The sequence below is a fragment of the Erpetoichthys calabaricus genome, chromosome 6 (assembly GCF_900747795.2).
Source record: "Erpetoichthys calabaricus chromosome 6, fErpCal1.3, whole genome shotgun sequence".
NCBI lineage: Eukaryota > Metazoa > Chordata > Cladistia > Polypteriformes > Polypteridae > Erpetoichthys > Erpetoichthys calabaricus.
The window spans coordinates 73,307,197-73,326,365 of NC_041399.2; the positions used below are offsets into that span (position 1 = coordinate 73,307,197).

Consider the following 19,169-nt stretch of genomic DNA (forward strand, 5'->3'; position numbering starts at 1 on the left):
CAACATAAACTGGCAAACTCAGTATTGCTCTATGCAGAAAATCAGAAATGGCTAGCCATTTAATGTACCTAGTTTTACATGTATAGTGGTGTGGGAAGAAGGGCCTGCCCTGGCAACACCTAACTTGTTAAGGGTTACCAATTTTTCTAAGGCCATTCTCTCAAGCATATACAGTACATTCATTCATTCATTTATACTGGATCAGGTTAGAATTACCAGATAACCTAAAATGTTTATTTCTGAGTTGAAACAAAAGTATTTGGAGAAAAATCCACACAGAGGTTAAGACAATGTGCAGCTTGGCACAGACCATGGTCAGGATGAGGCTGAGGTTTGAACCCAGGACCTGTAAAACCTGTAAACCCGTAGAACCTGTAAAAAACAGAAATTTTAAACACTGCAGCACCGATCAGCAAAACAACCCTCTATATGTGACAATAAATACTCATTGCAATTGGATTTCCTCCGTTCATCCATTACTGTGTCCATGATAATTAATTTCCGGGACACAACCTATCCTAGGATAAGGCAATAAGTAAAACCAAACAAGGCGCCAGTTCATTAATGGGCAAACTTACTTGCTCATGTCCACCCTTAATTACCCTTAATTATATGAGCTAAATTTACAGTCAATAATCAATCTAACCAGAGTAAAATTTTTTTAAAAAGATAAAGACCTCAGGAGAATTTAAAAGCTCTAAAAGTAAATTGTGCAATTTTTGGCAAATCTTCCAGTCTTGCTATATTTTACCAATGTTATTACAAGAGGAATAATAGTCATTTAAATTGCTCAATTTAGCCAATAAAAGTGTTGCATTATACAGTATAACATAGCTAAAAATTAAGGAAGATCATTTAAAGAATCTCCTTTAAGATCGTGTCACATTTAACACCTTCATAGCGGTTTTCAGTCATAGCCTTCATTTACATAATCTTCCACTCATGAAGGCCATCACATAGTTTGACATACCCAGCAACTCACTCCAATACTATCAACAGGTTAGTTATAGGGGCGAGCTCTGTGTGTCCCTTAAAGCTCACCTAGAAGTACAGTGAAGCAGTGAGAACATGCGTGTTTTGGACCTAGAAAATAGAAGAGAGGTTCACCTGTCTGATGTTTTGTGCATTACATACCACAAGAAAATGGAAAAATGAAAAAGTGGATGAGATTTTGGCTAAACTTGCCATACATGTTAACTCTTTGTACAGCACTGGCTTAGTTAGTCGGCACACTATTGGCAGTCAAGAAACAGTGGTGAGCATGGCTGTGCTGGAAAGTCGTCACACGGTCACTATACTTGACATGCCCAGTGTTTTTCGGTCATGTAAATTAACATGGTCCAGAAACAAAATCAGCAACTGCAGCTGACAAATCTGACAATTACTCTGATTAGAAGTCACATAATGTGATGTCAGCTTTACCTGTTTTTTGGTTTTTTTTTTACTTTTAATTGTATTATTAAGCACAATAGTTATCCCTGCTTTCTCATAACTACAAGGTTTTGGGCTAATTCATAGCATGGTCCCAGTCAAGATAAAGTTTACTATCATGGTTTACTGTACAATAAGATTTGTGCCTGCATATTCTTTACAGAATACTGACAGTAGCATAAAATGTGTGACCACAAAATAAATCCAAATGCAGATAATAAATATAACAAGCATTAAATGCAACATCACACTATATACAATATATGAAAGTTTGCACAGAGTGCTTTTTCTCCAGACACCTTGGAATCCTCAAAAATCCCCACAGACATGCTCATTATGTTATTTCTTGACTCTGAATTGGCCAAGCATGGGACAGTGTGACCTTTGATGAGATGGCATTGAGTCAGGGCTGATTGCCACTTTGTCCCCCTTGGGCTAAGGTGCCCTACGCCCTGTTATAGGAAAAAGCCAGTTCAAAAATTGGATTGCTAGATGAACTGGATCATGTGAATGAACATGGCAGTCAGTTGTGGTTAAGTGCGCACTTATCATGCAGCCAGTGGAAAGTCCTTAGAATTTCCACAACTATGCCAGATCTTTATTGTTTTCCATTCTGCTCAGTTTTTCCCAAAGGTCTGCATTTTGCTGCTGCTGTTGTTTTTAATTATTACAATCTAAACAAATGCAAATTACAAAGTTTGCCACTGCAAAGAACAATAATAATAATAGCACTAAAAAAGACAAACAGTTGTGGATTCTTTTTGTTTTTACTTAGAAACTACAAGCCATATGCAACCCACAGCAGTAAACTGACAGCCTAAAATTATGCAGTACATTTACAAAGTTTATGCACGCAACAGACCACAGGAACTCCACAGTGAGTTTGTTCCATATTTGGAAAGCACAATGAGTGGAAAAAACTTTTTGTGGGAGCTTGTCTATGGGTCTGAGCTTTGCGTTTTGTTCAGAAGGCTGTGATCATGAGAAGGGGAAATTAGTTGTCAGTAATTCTTGTTGTGTGTGTACCTTTGTGTCTCATTGTATGGCATGGTGATAGAAAGAGATAAAACTGAAGACTGATTTTTCTTAGATTTAATACAGGCTAACTAGACAAGCTTTGCATTCAAATATCTTGTTGTATTTGTATTTCACATGCCTGAGTGTGAATATCTGCAAGCACTTCATTAGTTACCATTTTATCTTCATTAGTTACCATTTGATTGGGTAATTTATAAAGATGCTTAACTTTGCCCCAGTATGTTCACACTTGCTGAAAGCTTTCAATGCAACAGATCTAGTTTTTGATATCTAGCATTAATTTGCTACCCATTTACTAGTAATAATAATAATAATAATAATAATTTTTTGCATTTATATAGAGCTTTTCTCACTACTCAAAGCGCTCAGCAATTGCAGGTTAAGGGCCTTGCTTAAGGGCCCAACAGAGCAGAGTCCCTAATGGCATTGACGGGATTCGAACCGGCAACCTTCCGATTGCCAGTGCAGATCTCTAGCCTCAGCAATTACTAAGGTTTTACTACACTTCTTTGTTTTCTCACAGCATGAGTTAAACCTGGGAATTTTGTAAACAGAACTTGAAAAAAAAATTCAGTTTAAATAGTGTCAGAACTGGTGTGGATCATGACAATTAGCTTTCATTATTACACATAGCTGTTCTTGTTCAATACTGAACCTACCTGTTCATTTTGGCAAAAGTTAAAAAGCACAATATAAAAAACTCCAGCAAAACGTTTGAAGCTAAAGAAGTGAATAACAATACACATATTCCAGCAATCAATTTTCTGATCCACTTTTGCCGTTTAGAAGCGCAGAAAGCCAGTGTCTTTGGCACCAGCCCTAACTTCTTGTTTAATTCAACATACAGTTGATGTAAAACCAGCTGGTCACCCAGCTTTGCGTTGTGTAACAACAGAGTTCACTGACAAATATCTTCAGGTAAGTATCCAAAGCAAGGCTGCATAACATGAAGAAGCAGGATGTAGATTGTTATGATTCAACTTCTGTTTTCATTGAAATAATATTGTGCCCAAGTGTTGCAGATTCTGGCCCATAAAACTAATGAAAAGGCTCAAAAACTAGGCCTGGCTGTAGCACGAAAAACGTAGAGGATAACTATAAAAACCCCTGACCTAAATAACAACAACAGTAAATGACAATATTTTACTCAAAAGGAAATTCAAAAACACAACTAGAAGTGAATTCAAAAATAAAAAATAGGTAACCAAAAATGGACACAATAAAAATTCATAATCCACAGAACAAAAAAAGCAAACACCAAAGAATTAATACCAAAAGAAAAAACTTACAAAGAACTTCACAAGGAATATCCAAAAATAAGTACTAACACCACAAACAGGAGAAAATGGCCCAGCACAGAACTGAGGCACATAGAAGGAATATATAGGGTACTTTATTATAGGTTACACCTGAAGGCAGTAACTGCAAAGAGGTGAAAAATGGAACTGGGGCAAAACTACTAACTATATATTAAAAGAATGGAAAAATAATGAAACTACAAAAAATTTTAAAAAATGTATACACTTTTGTACTTGAAGAAATCAGAATAAAAAGGACCAGTATAGCTTTAGAGGAATACATACAGGACGTTACACATCCTGTCACATGACAGCAACTGGCCTAACAACTGCAAAACAAGATGAGCAAAAAAAAAAATTAAAAACACACAAAATGGAGGAGCTCATGAAAATAACATTAAACAAAATAGCATAGCTAGAACTTTAACAAAATATTGTAAAAAATTAATTATTGCATAACCAATATTATCAAGTATCAACAATATCAAGAATAACATGGAACAAACCCTAGCTGGTAAGCCAGTCAATCACAGGCTAGGAAGTCCCTTTGCCCAGAATGAAAGTGGTACCCAGAAGCATGAGAATTAGACATAATACAGTGGTACCTCAGTATACGTCCTGTTTGAGACATGAAACATTTTGCTTGGTATACGACCTTTGTTTGGAATACGACTCACGTGCTAGAACACCACGCGCTACCCTTGTTTACCTCTCTCGAGACAAAGCCACGACTGCCCACGAGCATCAGTACGCTAGTTGCTAGCATTCAGTGAACAACCCGCGCTATAACTCTCTGTGAATTTCCATGTGATTTTGTGTTTTTTCGCGTAGATTTGAATTGTTTGTAGAAAAGTATGAAGGTGGCATGCTTATACGGGACTTGGCTGCTGCATACCGTATGCCGAGAACGACAGTATCTACAATTGTGAAAAACAAAGACGTTATTAAAAAGTAAAGTGAGGTTAAATTTTCATTTATTTCATCTAATTGCTTTTGTATTTATGTATTTTAGTATTAAGCAGTCAACCCCATCAATGTATAAAATTCCAATAACAATAGGATTTTTTTCATGGGAACGGATTAATCATTTTCCCTTTATTTCTTATGGGAAAAATTTGTTTGGTATACGTCTTGTTTGGTATAAGTCCAAGGATCTGGAACGGATTAAGGACATACTGTATACCGAGGTACGACTGTATAACAAACTCAAATTCTAATGCTGCGTCATGAGGGATGGAACCAATTTTGGCTGCATTAGCTACAAGTCCATCGAAAGCTATCATTACGGCTATCATCATAGATATGTTAGCCATAATTTTAATGATGCCTTCTGTAAAGAATGGGCAAGCACAGTAGTTCCTTTGTCTCACACCTTCATGAATGTGTGTTCAGTTACCTCTCTAATCACAACATGGTGGATTTTTTTTACATTCTCTCATATCCACAAGCATTTACTATGGTACTCCTTTCCCCCATTCACCCTTCTTCTTCAAGGTATGCAGGTTAAGCAGAAGTGAGGCCCATAATTCTAACAACATAAAATGCTTAATTTTCTAGACATACCTAAGACAATTCAAGGTCAGAAGAAGCAGAACAATGTATTGAAATTGTCATATTACAGACAACTGATACCTGGCTTGTTGTTCTTGTTTGTGGGACTCCACTTCTGGCAATTCTAAGTCACCTGAAGTTGTACGTAATACCTCCAGATGCACATATTCCCGATTAATAGCACCTGGGAAAAGAAGCACTATCTGTTCCCACAGAGTATTTCCCAGCATAGTAAAGGTCAAGGTCTGTCTCTTGACTAGATATTCTCATTGGCACCAACTATGGGGTGTCCAAGGCTGGCTATCACACTCCCAAGGATTCACGTAAACAGAACACAGATGTTGCAAAAGAGAGCAGCTATGGCATTTATAAATGGAGAAGTCGAACAAAAACAAAATTTACATTTCTTTCTCCCAGAGGCTATATTTTAAAAATAATGAAAAAAACAAAGGAAGAGATAAAAGCATTTTTTTAGACAGCTGCTAAATGAAAAGAGGCAGCTTCAAGGAAATCTGCAAGTAAACTTGGCTACAAGGAGGACTAGCAAGTTTATAAACAGTAAAGCAGAATGAATCATTGGAATAGACACAAATGTCGAAGTGATGAAATGCCCTTCATTGAAAGGTTTGTATTATTGGTTAAAGTGTAACCAGCAAGGTAGCACTGCCCTCGCATAGTTCCAGGGAATGGGGTTCAATTCCCAGCCGGTTACTCTTTGTCCATGTTGTACCCCTTGGGGTTGAGATAGAGAGACTCAGCGGACATCACAGGAAGTGCTCTGTTTGCAGTGCTTAGAACCAGTCCCTGCACGCACAAGCATAGGAATTCTTCTATTATTCATCCATCCATCCATTTTTCAACCTGCTGAATCCGAACACAGGGTCACGGGGGTCTGCTGGAGCCAATCCCAGCTAACACAGGGCACAAGGCAGGAACCAATCCCACGCAGGGTGCCAACCCACCGCAGGACACACACAAACACACCCACACACCAAGCACACACTAGGGCCAATTTAGAATTGCCAATCCACCTAACCTGCATGTCTTTGGACTGTGGGAGTAAACCAGAGCACCCGGAGGAAATCCAGGCAGACACGGGGAGAACATGCAAACTCCACACAGGGAGGACCTGGGAAGCGAACCCAGGTCCCCAGATCTCCCAACTGCGAGGCAGCAGCGCTACCCACTTCGCCACCGTGCCGCCTATTCTCCTATCATTCAGTATAAAAATGTAGCTGCTTCTAAGGGTCTTTGTAATCTAGGTTTTGCATGTTCATGGCTGAACATTGGCAGTTACTACAGTGTAAAATTTGTGACCTTAGATGTACCATGAAGCAATTCTACAACAAAACACTTGGTGTAGTCAGCAGGATTTGCATTGTGGATGCATGGAGTATCGTGGTGGTGCTATGCAGAAGATGGTAGCAGAGAGAAGGGGAGAGCTCTGCTGGCATCATCAGGAAGCACTGTGCTTGCAGTGCCTACAGGCAGTCTCTGTGTGCCTGGGGATAACAGTTTGTTTATTGCTCATGACATAGAAGAAGCTGCTTCTGATTATCTTTGTAATGCAGATGTTGCAGGTTTGCAGATGAATACCATCAGTTATAGTGCAAAATGTGAGACCTGGATGATTCATGGTGTAATATCATAACAAACCACCCCAACCCCACAAAAAACTCCAAAAACCATATAAGGTCATGTTAATCGTCACTTTGAAATTGGTGTACTTTTTATTTTTTTTGGATTGTGTTTTTGTCAACAGTTCTTAGGAGACATGCAAGTAGAAATTTCATTGTGCTATTTACACATGACAGTAAACTTGATTTGACTTGACTTGAACCCATCCTACCTAGCTCCATATGTTAAGATCATTTTGCCACCCGTATATGGATGTATGAAAGTTAAAGTGCAAAAATCATTCAGCAAGGTGACAAAAGTAGAGAAAAGTTATTATTTCTATTGTTAAGTTATCACAGTAAATATGTGCTCTCAAAACAAAGTAAAGCAACCTTTAGAAAAAGGTTCATTCATAGTCAGTCTTGCATTCTGGCAAATAAATGCTCCTATAACACCATATGGCACTTTGGTAGAAATATGCACTCATGGACACAAAGATGAAGGTCTCCACCACTCAGCAATAGTAGTAGTAGTAGTAAAGACCATGGCTCAAGAACTTCAATGGAATCTTATTTGCCTTTAAGACTATTATGCAGAACCAGTACAGGACCCATTGAAACGGGTTTTAGAGATTTTGCTTTATGTGTAAGCAGTATTTCAATAGAAATGTTATTTTTGCCCAATACTGTTAGCAACATATCCTGATATGTCATTTATGTCTCTTTTCCTCTGCTCTCCCAGAACCATGATCATGCCTGCAGAGCATGCCGGATCATCTACCGTTCTGATGAGTATCATCCACCCATCCTGCCCCCTAAGGCTGACCTGGCCATTGGACTACATGGCCAGTGGGTGAGCCAGCGCTGTGAAGTACGCCCTGAAGTGCTTTTCCTCACCCGGCATTTTGTGTTCCACGACAGCAACAACACATGGGAAGGAAACTACTATCACTACTCTGACCCGGTCTGTAAGCACCCAACATTCACCATCTATGCCAAAGGACGGTACAGCCGTGGAGTGCATTCCACCAAGGTCATGGGAGGAACAGAGTTTGTTTTTAAAGGTAAATTACTTTCATAAATTGATGTTAAAAGATGAAGGGAAACAAGTTTGCTTTAGTGTGCCCCCTTTAAAACACCATATTCTGTATGAGAGTTTCAAATATCTAAGAGCAATATGGTCGTGTGAAGGCTACCATTGTTGTTTCATAGCTCTGGGGATCTAGGGTTAACTCTTGCTTGTTATGAAGTTTACATATTCCCTCTGTGTCTGCATGCTCTTCTCTCCTGACCTGGTTTTCTCCCACACAGTAAAGTGTAATATCATTTATTTATTTCTTTTGTATAAGCTTACTTTTTATTTTATCAAAATGAAATATGTAAATGGGAAAAAATATATATATAAAAAGTCAGGTTACATTATGAAGGTGCAGCAGTTAGTGGTGCTGCTGTACAGACCCAGCATTTTAAGATTAAATTACATACTTAATCACTGTCTTTGTGGAATTTATCTCTAACTATTTTGCTTGCCTTTGCACTTCCTAAAAATGCGGTTATGAGATTGGTGTTTCTAAATTGGACAGATGATAGTGTGTGTGTAGGTGTGAGTGTGTCGAGGATAGGCTAAAGGACCGTGCAACACTGATTTGGCTTGAGTGGTAAGCAGTTTGGTGTAATGTATAAGGCACTAGACCTCAAACTGAAAGCTTATTGGTTCATTTCAAGGCTTTGACTTACTGTGTAACTTGGTCTACCACCTATTTGAGCCAACTCATCCCCTTGGAATAGCTTGTAATATTGTTGCAGGTTAACAAAAAGGTTTTTACTGTGCTTCCAAAGGGATAACACAAAATATAAGAAGTAAAATAATTTTGTATAGGCACCACCTGCTGTGATTAAAGCAGCAATAGAGAGAGTTAGGAAGAAGTCAGCACAGTGGGACAAACCTGCAAGAGATGTGAATATGGTGGCTGTATTGGGAGCCTGTAAGTATTTGCCTACTTAGTATGAATCATCTACTCATGAGCACAAAAAAGGAATACCTAACATAAAGGCATAAGACTATGAAAAATAATAAGAAATGTGTTCAAACATTAATGTGTGAGACATAACAACAGCTAAACTACAACAGTATCAAAAACAGAAAGAGGAAAAAAAAAATCACAGCAACCTTGCCAGACAACCCCAAAGTTGAGCATTTACCTAGATTTTTGAGATCTTTTAAGAAAAAGAATGGCTTTTAAGTCCTCAGAGACACATTAATTATTTTGTGGTTTTAGTTTTTTGTAATGTTATTTTATGACTTTGGTGGCAGAGCAGCATGCGGTGCCAGCTGTCTTGAGCTTTGGATCATTTGAAAAGGAAATAAAAAAAAAAATTGAAAACAAGTTAGCACAATTAAAGTCTTGTTAGGCAGATTACTGTTCTGGTTTGAGCTGTGGTATTGTTTTTACTGTCTTGCAAAATAATTATTATTTGCGACTGATCAGTTTCTACCCCCTTTCTATTCTGAATGCTCCTTCACGTGAAACTCATGAGCAGTGTGCTGTTTGAATATAAAACACCAACATTGTGATTTTGAGCATGATTGGAGTTAAAACTACACACAAGCACACACAAATCACACATTTGCTAAATTCATGCATATACGTGACCCATAACTTTCATGAGCATAATGATTGCCACCATTTTGTCACAACAGCACAGCCATCTTAGAACCTCAGGAGACTTTGGACTGCTAATCAGAAAGATGTAGAGACAACAGAAATTATAACATAAACATAAAACATGAAAATGTGCTAAACCCTTTGTGAACCTATCGGTGTAAATGCAACTATATACAGTATAGTAGTCTAATGTTATCTAACAAGTGGAGGTACGTGATTTAATGTTGATCATTTTTCTAGAAGGTATAATTTGAAAGCATATTTAGGTGATAAAATATCCCTAAAAAGTGACAAGGGCAGGATTACTGTTATATATATTTTTTTAGTCAGCTGGGGGGATCGCTGGTAGGACATAGGGGCTGTCTTTCAAAATGTATGCAATAAAATCAGATTAATTAACATAATAGCTGGGATAATAGAAAAAACAGGAAAATAATCATCACTCAAATCATCACTCAGTTTCTGTTTCTAAATGTTTTTCATCACAAACTGGCTTGAATGCTTCAGTATTATTCACACATATAAATTACCAGCAGGCTCCCAGTCACACACTGTTACATGCAGTGAAGCACTTGGTATGTAAAGATGCAAGTGTAAAAACATGCAAGATTATGTTGGACAAACTATAGTGACTGCTACTCAAAGCATTGTGGGATGTTTAATATTCTTATGCTGAAAAAGGTAAAGAAGATTACAGACTCGTATTATGTTTTGGTGTTTTGACACATGTAGATTATAGATCTGTCCTTGTCTTTTGTGCATCTGTTCATTATCAGCTTATCAATATTTTTTGCAGTTTTGTTTATTAAATTTCTGCATTGCTATCATGGATTGTATTTTTTTTGTCATAGGCACTGCAATTTAATGTATTTTTGCATGGACATGGCCGTATTGTTTACAGACAATATGCTGCTTGCCAGTCACATGGCACATTCCATTCTTGCACAATGGTCTATATACAGTGGTGGTGTGCTACTTCAGTGTCCAAGTTTCTGAATATTGTGATCAGCCAATGCTGTGCATTTAGCTTTCCAAAAATAATTTGGGGAGTTAGGACTTTGTGTGTGTTCCTCAATATTTTTTTTGTTTGCATATTGGGCTCTGGTGTTTGGTTTAATGATTTTCTTGGCTGCAAACCTTGGCACATATCTGACAATGCTTCTCTCTTTTATACAGTGGTCCTTAAGCAAGAAGTTTTGTCTGCCATTTTTCCATAGGCGGCAGAACAGACTCTTCAGATGTAATGTGAAAAGTGCACAAATACAATATTAAGTCTCTAGCCTTCTTTTCCTTTTTTCAGTGTGGGAATGACCCTTACTAGTCTTCCTTTGACCAACATATGTTGACTGAGCCTTTCACTAACTTCATTCTGCTTAATATTTGTCTTTTCCAGTCAACCACATGCGAGTAACGGCGATGGACTTGGCCACAGCATCTCTTCTCAATGTTTTCAATGGCAACGAATGTGGAGCAGAAGGTTCGTGGCAAGTCGGTGTAGAACAAGACGTGACACATACCAATGGCTGCGTGGCACTGGGTATACGCCTCCCTCACACAGAGTATGAGCTTTTTCGCATGGAGCAGGACACCCATGGCCGCTATCTGCTATTTAATGGCCAGCGGCCCAGTGATGGCTCCAGCCCTGACCGGCCTGAAAAGAGAGCCACATCTTACCAGACTCCACTAGTACAATGTGCATCCAGCAGCTATGGCTCAGAGGGTGGTTTGGAAGAGGCCGACAGACCTCTTCGGATCAACAGCAGGTCACACAGCAGTAGCCAGCCTCAACTCAACTCATTTTTCTGCCTCACCATGATCTGCCTCCTCCTGTTTTTAAGCTAAATAAGAAAAATAAGACAGATGGCCGTTTTCTTTAAATACTGTTTATTATCCAAAGGAAGTAAAAAAAAAAAAATCAACAAGGGGCAAGCCAGGAAACCCCATGGTGTACTATCCTATGTCTTCAAAGGGAGTTTATTTACTTGATGCACTTGAATGCCATGAAACTGTTGGCATTGTTCGAGGAAAAGCTCCAAGAGCAAGAGGAAGGACATTCCTTTCACTTTCCCATTTTTTTTCTCTCTTTAACAAATAAAACTGTATTTTGTTGGGCTGAGAAATGAAACAACTCCACAACAGCAACTGCACTTTAAATGACCAATGTATAAGTGTATACATAAAGAAATTTTGGAAAAAATAAATCAGCCCTGGAGAAAGAGGGTGAGAGAGAAGAAAATTCAAAAGCAAAAAACAAAACTTAGACTTGCAGTTTTTGCCCTCCTTAACATACAGCACTGTGATATTGACACAAACAGAACAAAATTCAAATGACTTAGCCTGCCACTTAAAAAAAAAAAAAGAAAGAAAGAAAAACGTGAATTTGCTTCAGTGTACATATCTGACTGTTATAATGAATGATGGTTTGGAAAAGGGTTGTCGTCATTAAAGTGTTTTCTTATTTTTAGAAAAAAATCGATTGTACAGTGTGGACTACGGGTGTTTATGATGAAGCAAAATGATGCTCAGAAATTTATGGCACTTTTTGTTTGCTTTTTTTTTCTATATAAAATGTGCTCCTGTGGCTTTTTTATTTTGCATTCACTTTTATTTGCTATAGGTCACAAGTTCAATGGATTAATTGAGCACATTGTCAAAATTTTCTAGAAGCTTCCTTTGTAAATCTTAAAGCAAGACGAAGCATTTTTGTGAAAAGCACTACCTAGACCCCATGTCTGTTGTTATGTCTTGGCCTGATGCAGATGTCTTTGTATGGTGTTTGTCTGAAGAACTGGATTGGTTATATAAATCAAATATTTTATATTGTATTTTGAGCTAAAGAAACCTTTGAAGTCTTGTCGTTATTTTGCTTCCAAAAAAAAAAAATCTGGAAGGTAAGTCATGGATTCATATACTGGCCCATGCAACGTGCGGGTTTCAAATGTTCTACCTTTGTCTAGATGAGTTATATACCCCCAACACAGCAAAGACACATAGGTGAGCTTGGTTGGTGTCTCTGAACTGATCCTATGGTGAGCTGGCTGCCATCAGGGTTGATTCCTGCCTTTCACCCAATGCTGCACATGACCCCGAACTGGAGTTTCATAATGAATTGTAATTAATTACGAGGAGATTAAAATAAAGAGAGACTATGTGAAAATTCACTACAGAGCATAATAAAGATAAAAAGTGCTTTGCAGCACTCTTAGCTTGAGGCCTATAACTCAATTAAAATTAAGAAAGTTGCTGGAATGCTAAACAACAGTCACTGTGGCCCTTGAAGAAGTGAGTTTGAGACTGACTGTGAAAAGTGCCCGAGTGGTACTGAAGTCCAGTGTCATATGATATTATTAATCGTAGATCTGTCAATGGAGGTCACAGTAAATTCTATAGGTCTGATCAGTTGATGTCTGATCCAACAGGATTATGAAAATATATTTACAAAATACGTATGTATGATTAAAAATGTACTAAAAACAAAAGAAAGTAGTTCCTATCCAAACATGTCAAATCAAACCTGATTTGTAGTCCTATAGCACAACTGACAGAAACGCAACAGGTCACTTCCAACAAGCCAGAGTCTGACGAGCAGTGGTCACTCACAAACAAAAATCCTTCTTGCTTTCTTTGTTTTCACATACACAGCATGTCCTTTGCATGGTTTAATGTGGACTAATATATACTGTATGTATATATATATATATCCCAGCCCCAGACAGGTAGAGGACACACAGAAGTCACAATTTATTTTCTTCTCACAATGCACAGAATCACCAACAGTACAGTATTGCTTTTCTTTCTTTCTTTCTTTCTCTTTTCTTCTCTGCTGCCTCCACTCCTCTCCACAAGCTCCGTCCTCTGCCTCCGCCTCTCCGAGTACTATCTGCTGGCTGCTTTTATGTGGTAGCTGGAAGTGCTCCAGGTGCTTGATGACCTACTTCCGGCAGCACTTCCGGGTGTGGTGAAAGGATCACCCATACGGGCTCTGGAGCAGCTGCAGCTCACACTGTTGGCCCCCCCGGATCCCAACAGGGCTATAGACAACTCCATCTCCCATGAAGCCCTGCAGTAGTCTGAGGCACCACTGCAACCCTGGGCTGGGAATCAATTTGAAAAAAATTAGGGTTGGGAATTGATCAAAAAAAATAACTAATTAATTGCATAAATGTATGTACTGTACTTAATTGTGATTAATCACATTTAGCATTAAAACATGCATTTGTAAAATGAATACATAAACCATGAAGTAAATACACACTGAATCACACTCTTTCGGGTTTCTTTCCTATTTATCATAAACAATATTATGTATTAATATGCATAACAGTGCCATAATAAACATGTAAGTAATGCTAATATACAAATCATATATACAGTTAGGTCCATAAATATTTGAACAGAGACAACTTTTTTTCTAATTTTGGTTCTGTACATTACCACAATGAATTTTAAATGAAATAACTCGGATGCAGTTGAAGTGCAGACTTTCAGCTTTAATTCATTGGTTTGAACAAAACAATTGCATAAAAATGTGAGGCAACAAAAGCATTTTTTAACACAATCCCTTCATTTCAGGGGCTCAAAAGTAACTGGACAATTGACTCAAAGGCTATTTCATGGGCAGGTGTGGGCAAGTCCGTCGTTATGTCATTATCAATTAAGCAGATAAAAGGCCTGGAGTTGACTTGAGGTGTGGTGCTTGCATGTGGAAGATTTTGCTGTGAACAGATAACATGCGGTCAAAGGAGCTTTCCACGCAGGTGAAAGAAGCCATCCTTAAGCTTCAAAAACAGAAAAAAACCCATCTGAGAAATTGCTACAATATTACGAGTGGCAAACTCTACAGTTTGGTACATCCTGAGAAAGAAAGCAAGCACTGGTGAACTCAGCAACGCAAAAAGACCTGGATGTCCACGGAAGACAACAGTGGTGGATGATCGCAGAATCATTTCCATGGTGAAGAGAAACCCCTTCACAACAGCCAACCAAGTGAACAACACTCTCCAGGGGGTAGGCGTATCGATATCCAAGTCTACCATAAAGAGAAGACTGCATGAAAGTAAATACAGAGGGTGCACTGCAAGGTGCAAGCCACTCATAAGCCTCAAGAATAGAAAGACTAGATTGGACTTTGCTAAAGAACATCTAAAAAAGCCAGCACAGTTCTGGAAAAACATTCTTTGGACAGATGAAACCAAGATCAACCTCTACCAGAATGATGGCAACAAAAAAGTATGGAGAAGGTGTGGAACAGCTCATTATCCAAAGCATACCACATCATCTGTAAAACACGGTGGAGGCAGTGTGATGGCTTGGGCGTGCATGGCTGCAAGTGGCACTGGGACACTAGTGTTTATTAATGATGTGACACAGGACAGAAGCAGGCGAATGAATTCTGAGATGTTCAGAGACATACTGTCTGCTCACATCCAGCTAAATGCAGTCAAATTGATTGGGTGGCGTTTCATGATACAGATGGACAATGACCCAAAATATACAGCCAAAGCAACCCAGGAGTTTATTAAAGCAAAGAAGTGGAAACTTCTTGAATGGCCAAGTCAGTCACCTGAACTTAACCCAATTGAGCATGCATTTCACTTGTTGAAGACTAAACTTCAGACAGAAAGGCCCACAAACAGCAACTGAAAGCTGCTGCAGTAAAGGCCTGGCAGAGCAATAAAAAGGAGGAAACCCAGCATCTGGTGATGTCCATGAGTTCAAGACTTCAGGCTGTCATTGCCAGCAAAGGGTTTTCAACCAAGTATTAGAAATGAACATTTCCAGTTATTTAATTTGTCCAATTACTTTTGAGCCCCTGAAATGAAGGGATTGTGTTAAAAAATGCTTTTGTTGCCTCACATTTTTATGCAATCGTTTTGTTCACCCCACTGAATTAAAGCTGAAAGTCTGCACTTCAACTGCATCTGAGTGGTTTCATTTAAAATTCATTGTGGTAATGTACAGAACAAAAATTAGAAAAAAGTTGTGTCTGTCCAAATATTTATGGACCTAACTGTAGAAACATACTCCCAGTAAGACATAAAAAAATATACAAACATGAACATAAAAGAATATTAAGGGCATTCTGTTATAATATTCTTAACAAGAGACCGTCACTTTTATTTTATTTTTGAAGTTTTTCTGTTAAACATTACAATATTTCAACAGTAAATCTTTAAAATCAACCCACTGCTTTAATAACAGGCTCCTCTCAAATGCAAACTGAAGTAACTTTATGGGCAGCCATATACAAACAATGCATAACTTGGAAATTTCTACATTACTGACTGGCAGCACTACAAACTCATTTCATATTCTTTCTCTTTTTTTTTTTCTTTACAAAAGTGGAAGGTAACACTTTTCCTATATTACAACTAAAGGTCTGCCATGTTAAACATCATGCAATGCCATCAACACCTTAGGCTAGGGCATGGTTTTGCATCCAAACTCTAAAGTACCAGACCATTAACATCTTTTTCACATAATTTGTTAGCATAATGTCTAGAACCATGTCGACAACATGACTCATAGTTACTAGTTTATTATACAAATTAAGGTAGTACCTCACTAACCAGTTAAACAAGGCAATACATTTGTGTCTTGCAGGTCTAGAAGGCCCATAGAGACTAACAAGTTATGAAGACAGAATTAGAATCCTTGCTATAGGATGTTGTTGTGGCAAATATAATTTTATGTGTAGAATGCAGAAGAAGAGTATTGTTACTGCCAGGAGCCGAATGTCGAGTAGGGAGGGAAATGTCAAGTGGGAGGGGACATAATTGTTGATGTACTTGGTATAAAACTCCCATTCGACTCCTGGCTGCAGGGATACATACTTGGAATGCAGAGCTACTCAGACCAGAAAATCTCTAGTACTGCTGGGGGTGCTACTGTGCATGGCGATTACGGTGGCAGGTAAAAATGCAGACAAAGGAGTGGCTGGAGGTGAAGCTCCAGGCATATTCCGATAGACTGCAATTGACTCCTTTAGTTTAAGACAACACTGACTCTCAAAATGTAAAATAAAGAGTGGAGACTGTAATATAAAACAGCAATGAACGTTTTGTGTTAATTTTTATGTAGCGTGAGTCCAAAAGATTTTTGCATGCTTCTTTTTAAAAATATTTTACATATTTGAGCACTGCTCCATGTCCAGGGATTATTCCTACCTTGAGCTCTGTGCTTACTGGGATAGCCTCCAGCATTTCCAGCTCAGTTTAAAGGAGGGTTTGGAAAATAACAACACACACAATTCCAAAGATAAACAGGCACAAGAGCATAACAGATCAGCATTGTGGAGTATGTCAGACTGGTGTCCTATGACTAGTTTTTAAATCAATCGACTTATAAAGAACCAACTGCAATGAAGCTACAGTATTTAATTTTAAAATTAAGTTCTACCATTCATTTATGATTGCATATTTTAATTTAATAATAAACATTAAGGGAAAAAAAGTTATTCCATTAACGAGTGATTTGTGGATGAAATGATACAGCAGAGTATCACGTTAGCGCCAAAATCACAGGTTTAAGTCTTAGCCCTGACACAGTTTGTGTACAGTCTGCATGCTCTCTCTGACAGTATTTTTACATGCAGTTCCCCAAGTCACCCAACTTATATTGACTGGTGACTCTCCATTGGCTTTGTGTGTGTGTGTGTGTGTGTGTGTGAGAAACCATGATATGCAACAGCATGGCACCTGGTTTGGATAACAAGGTATTCAAGTATCTAAACATACTCAATAATTATCCAAATGTACAGGTGCTGGTCATAAAATTAGAATATCATGACAAAGTTGATTTATTTCAGTAATTCCATTCAAAAAGTGAAACTTGTATATTAGATTCATTCATTACACACAGACTGATGTATTTCAAATGTTTATTTCTTTTAATGTTGATGATTATAACTGACAACTAATGAAAGTCCCAAATTCAGTATCTTGGAAAATTAGAATGACCAATGCAAAAAAAGGATTTTTAGAAATGTTGGCCAACTGAAAGGTATGAACATGAAAAGTATGTACAGCACTCAATATTTAGTTGAGGCTCCTTTGGCCTGGATTACTGCAGCAATGCGGCGTGGCATGGAGTCGATCAGTCTGTGGCACTGCTCAGGTGTTATGAGAGCCCATGTTGCTCTGATAGTGGCCTTCAGCTCTTCTGAATTGTTGGGTCTGGCGTATTGCATCTTCCTCTTCACAATACCCCATAGATTTTCTATGGGGTTAAGGTCAGGCGAGTTTTCTGGCCAATCAGGAACAGGGATACCATGGTCCTTAAACCAGGTACTGGTAGCTTTGGCGCTGTGTGCAGGTGCCAGGTCCTGTTGGAAAATGAAATCTGAATCTCCACAAAGTTCGTTAGTAGCAGGAAGCATGAAGTGCTCTAAAACTTCCTGGTAGAAAAGCTGTGTTGACCTTGGACCTCAGAAAACACAATGGACCAACACCAGCAGATGACATGGCACCCCAAACCATCACTGACTGTGGAAACTTTACACTGGACCTCACGCAACATGGATTCTGTGCCTCCCCTCTCTTCCTCCAAACTCTGGGACCTTGATTTCCAAAGGAAATGCAAAATTCATCAGAGAACATAACTTTGGACCACTCAGCAGCAGTCCAGTCCTTTTTGTCTTTAGCCCAGGCGAGACACTTCTGACGCTGTCTCTTGTTCAAGAGTGGCTTGACACAAGGAATGCGACAGCTGAAACCCATGTCTTGCATACGTCTGTGCGTGGTGGTTCTTGAAGCACTGACTCCAGCTGCAGTCCACTCTTTGTGAATCTCCCCCACATTTTAGAATGGGTTTTGTTTCACAATCCTCTCCAGGGTGCGGTTATCCCTATTGCTTGTACACTTTTTTCTTGTCCTTCCCTTCGCCTCTCTATTAATGTGCTTGGACACAGAGCTCTGTGAACAGCCAGCCTCTTTAGCAATGACCTTTTGTGTCTTGCCCTCCTTGTGCAAGGTGTCAATGGTCGTCTTTTGGACAACTGTCAAGTCAGCAGTCTTCCCCATGATTGTGTAGCCTACAGAACTAGACTGAGAGACCATTTAAAGGCTTTTGCAGGTGAGTTAATTAACTGATTAGAGTGTGGCACCAGGTGTCTTCAATATTGAACCTTTTCACAATATTCTAATTTTCTGAGATACTGAATTTGGGAGTTTCATTAGTTGTCAGTTATAATCATAAACATTAAAAGAAATAAACATTTGAAATACATCAGTCTGTGTGTAATGAATGAATCTAATATACAAGTTTCACTTTTTGAATGGAATTACTGAAATAAATCAACTTTGTCATGATATTCTAATTTTATGACCAGCACCTGTAAATGGCAATTATTCAGTTGAATAATTTCACAAGTGTGAAATGTTTTAACCCCCTTAGCGTTGTGTGCCCCTGTTAAAACATGTCAAAAATGTAGAATAAAATTTTTTTCAACAAGAAAAAAATGTTACGTGCAAAAGAAACATGTAAATACCATAACATCAACATAAATACAGTAGGAAAGTATGTTGCATATCCACTGCTGTACTGATGCAGATTTAGTACACATCCTTTGT

At 38.4% G+C, this 19,169-nt stretch overlaps 1 protein-coding gene and 1 long non-coding RNA gene across 2 annotated transcripts in view; one reads left to right on the forward strand and one right to left on the reverse strand.

The window, feature by feature from the left end:
* LOC114653400 (protein APCDD1-like) overlaps positions 1-12,441 on the forward strand; it is a 57,777-nt gene extending 45,336 nt beyond the window's left edge. The window contains exons 4-5 of the mRNA XM_028803692.2: positions 7,677-7,998; positions 10,994-12,441. Of these exons, the coding sequence (XP_028659525.1) occupies positions 7,677-7,998; positions 10,994-11,442 (771 nt within the window). The 3' untranslated portion in view covers positions 11,443-12,441. The remainder of the gene's footprint in view (positions 1-7,676; positions 7,999-10,993) is intronic.
* The window catches only part of LOC127528365 (uncharacterized), a 167,818-nt gene that overhangs the window by 24,153 nt on the left and 124,496 nt on the right, over positions 1-19,169 (reverse strand). The gene's annotated exons all lie outside the window — the stretch shown is intronic.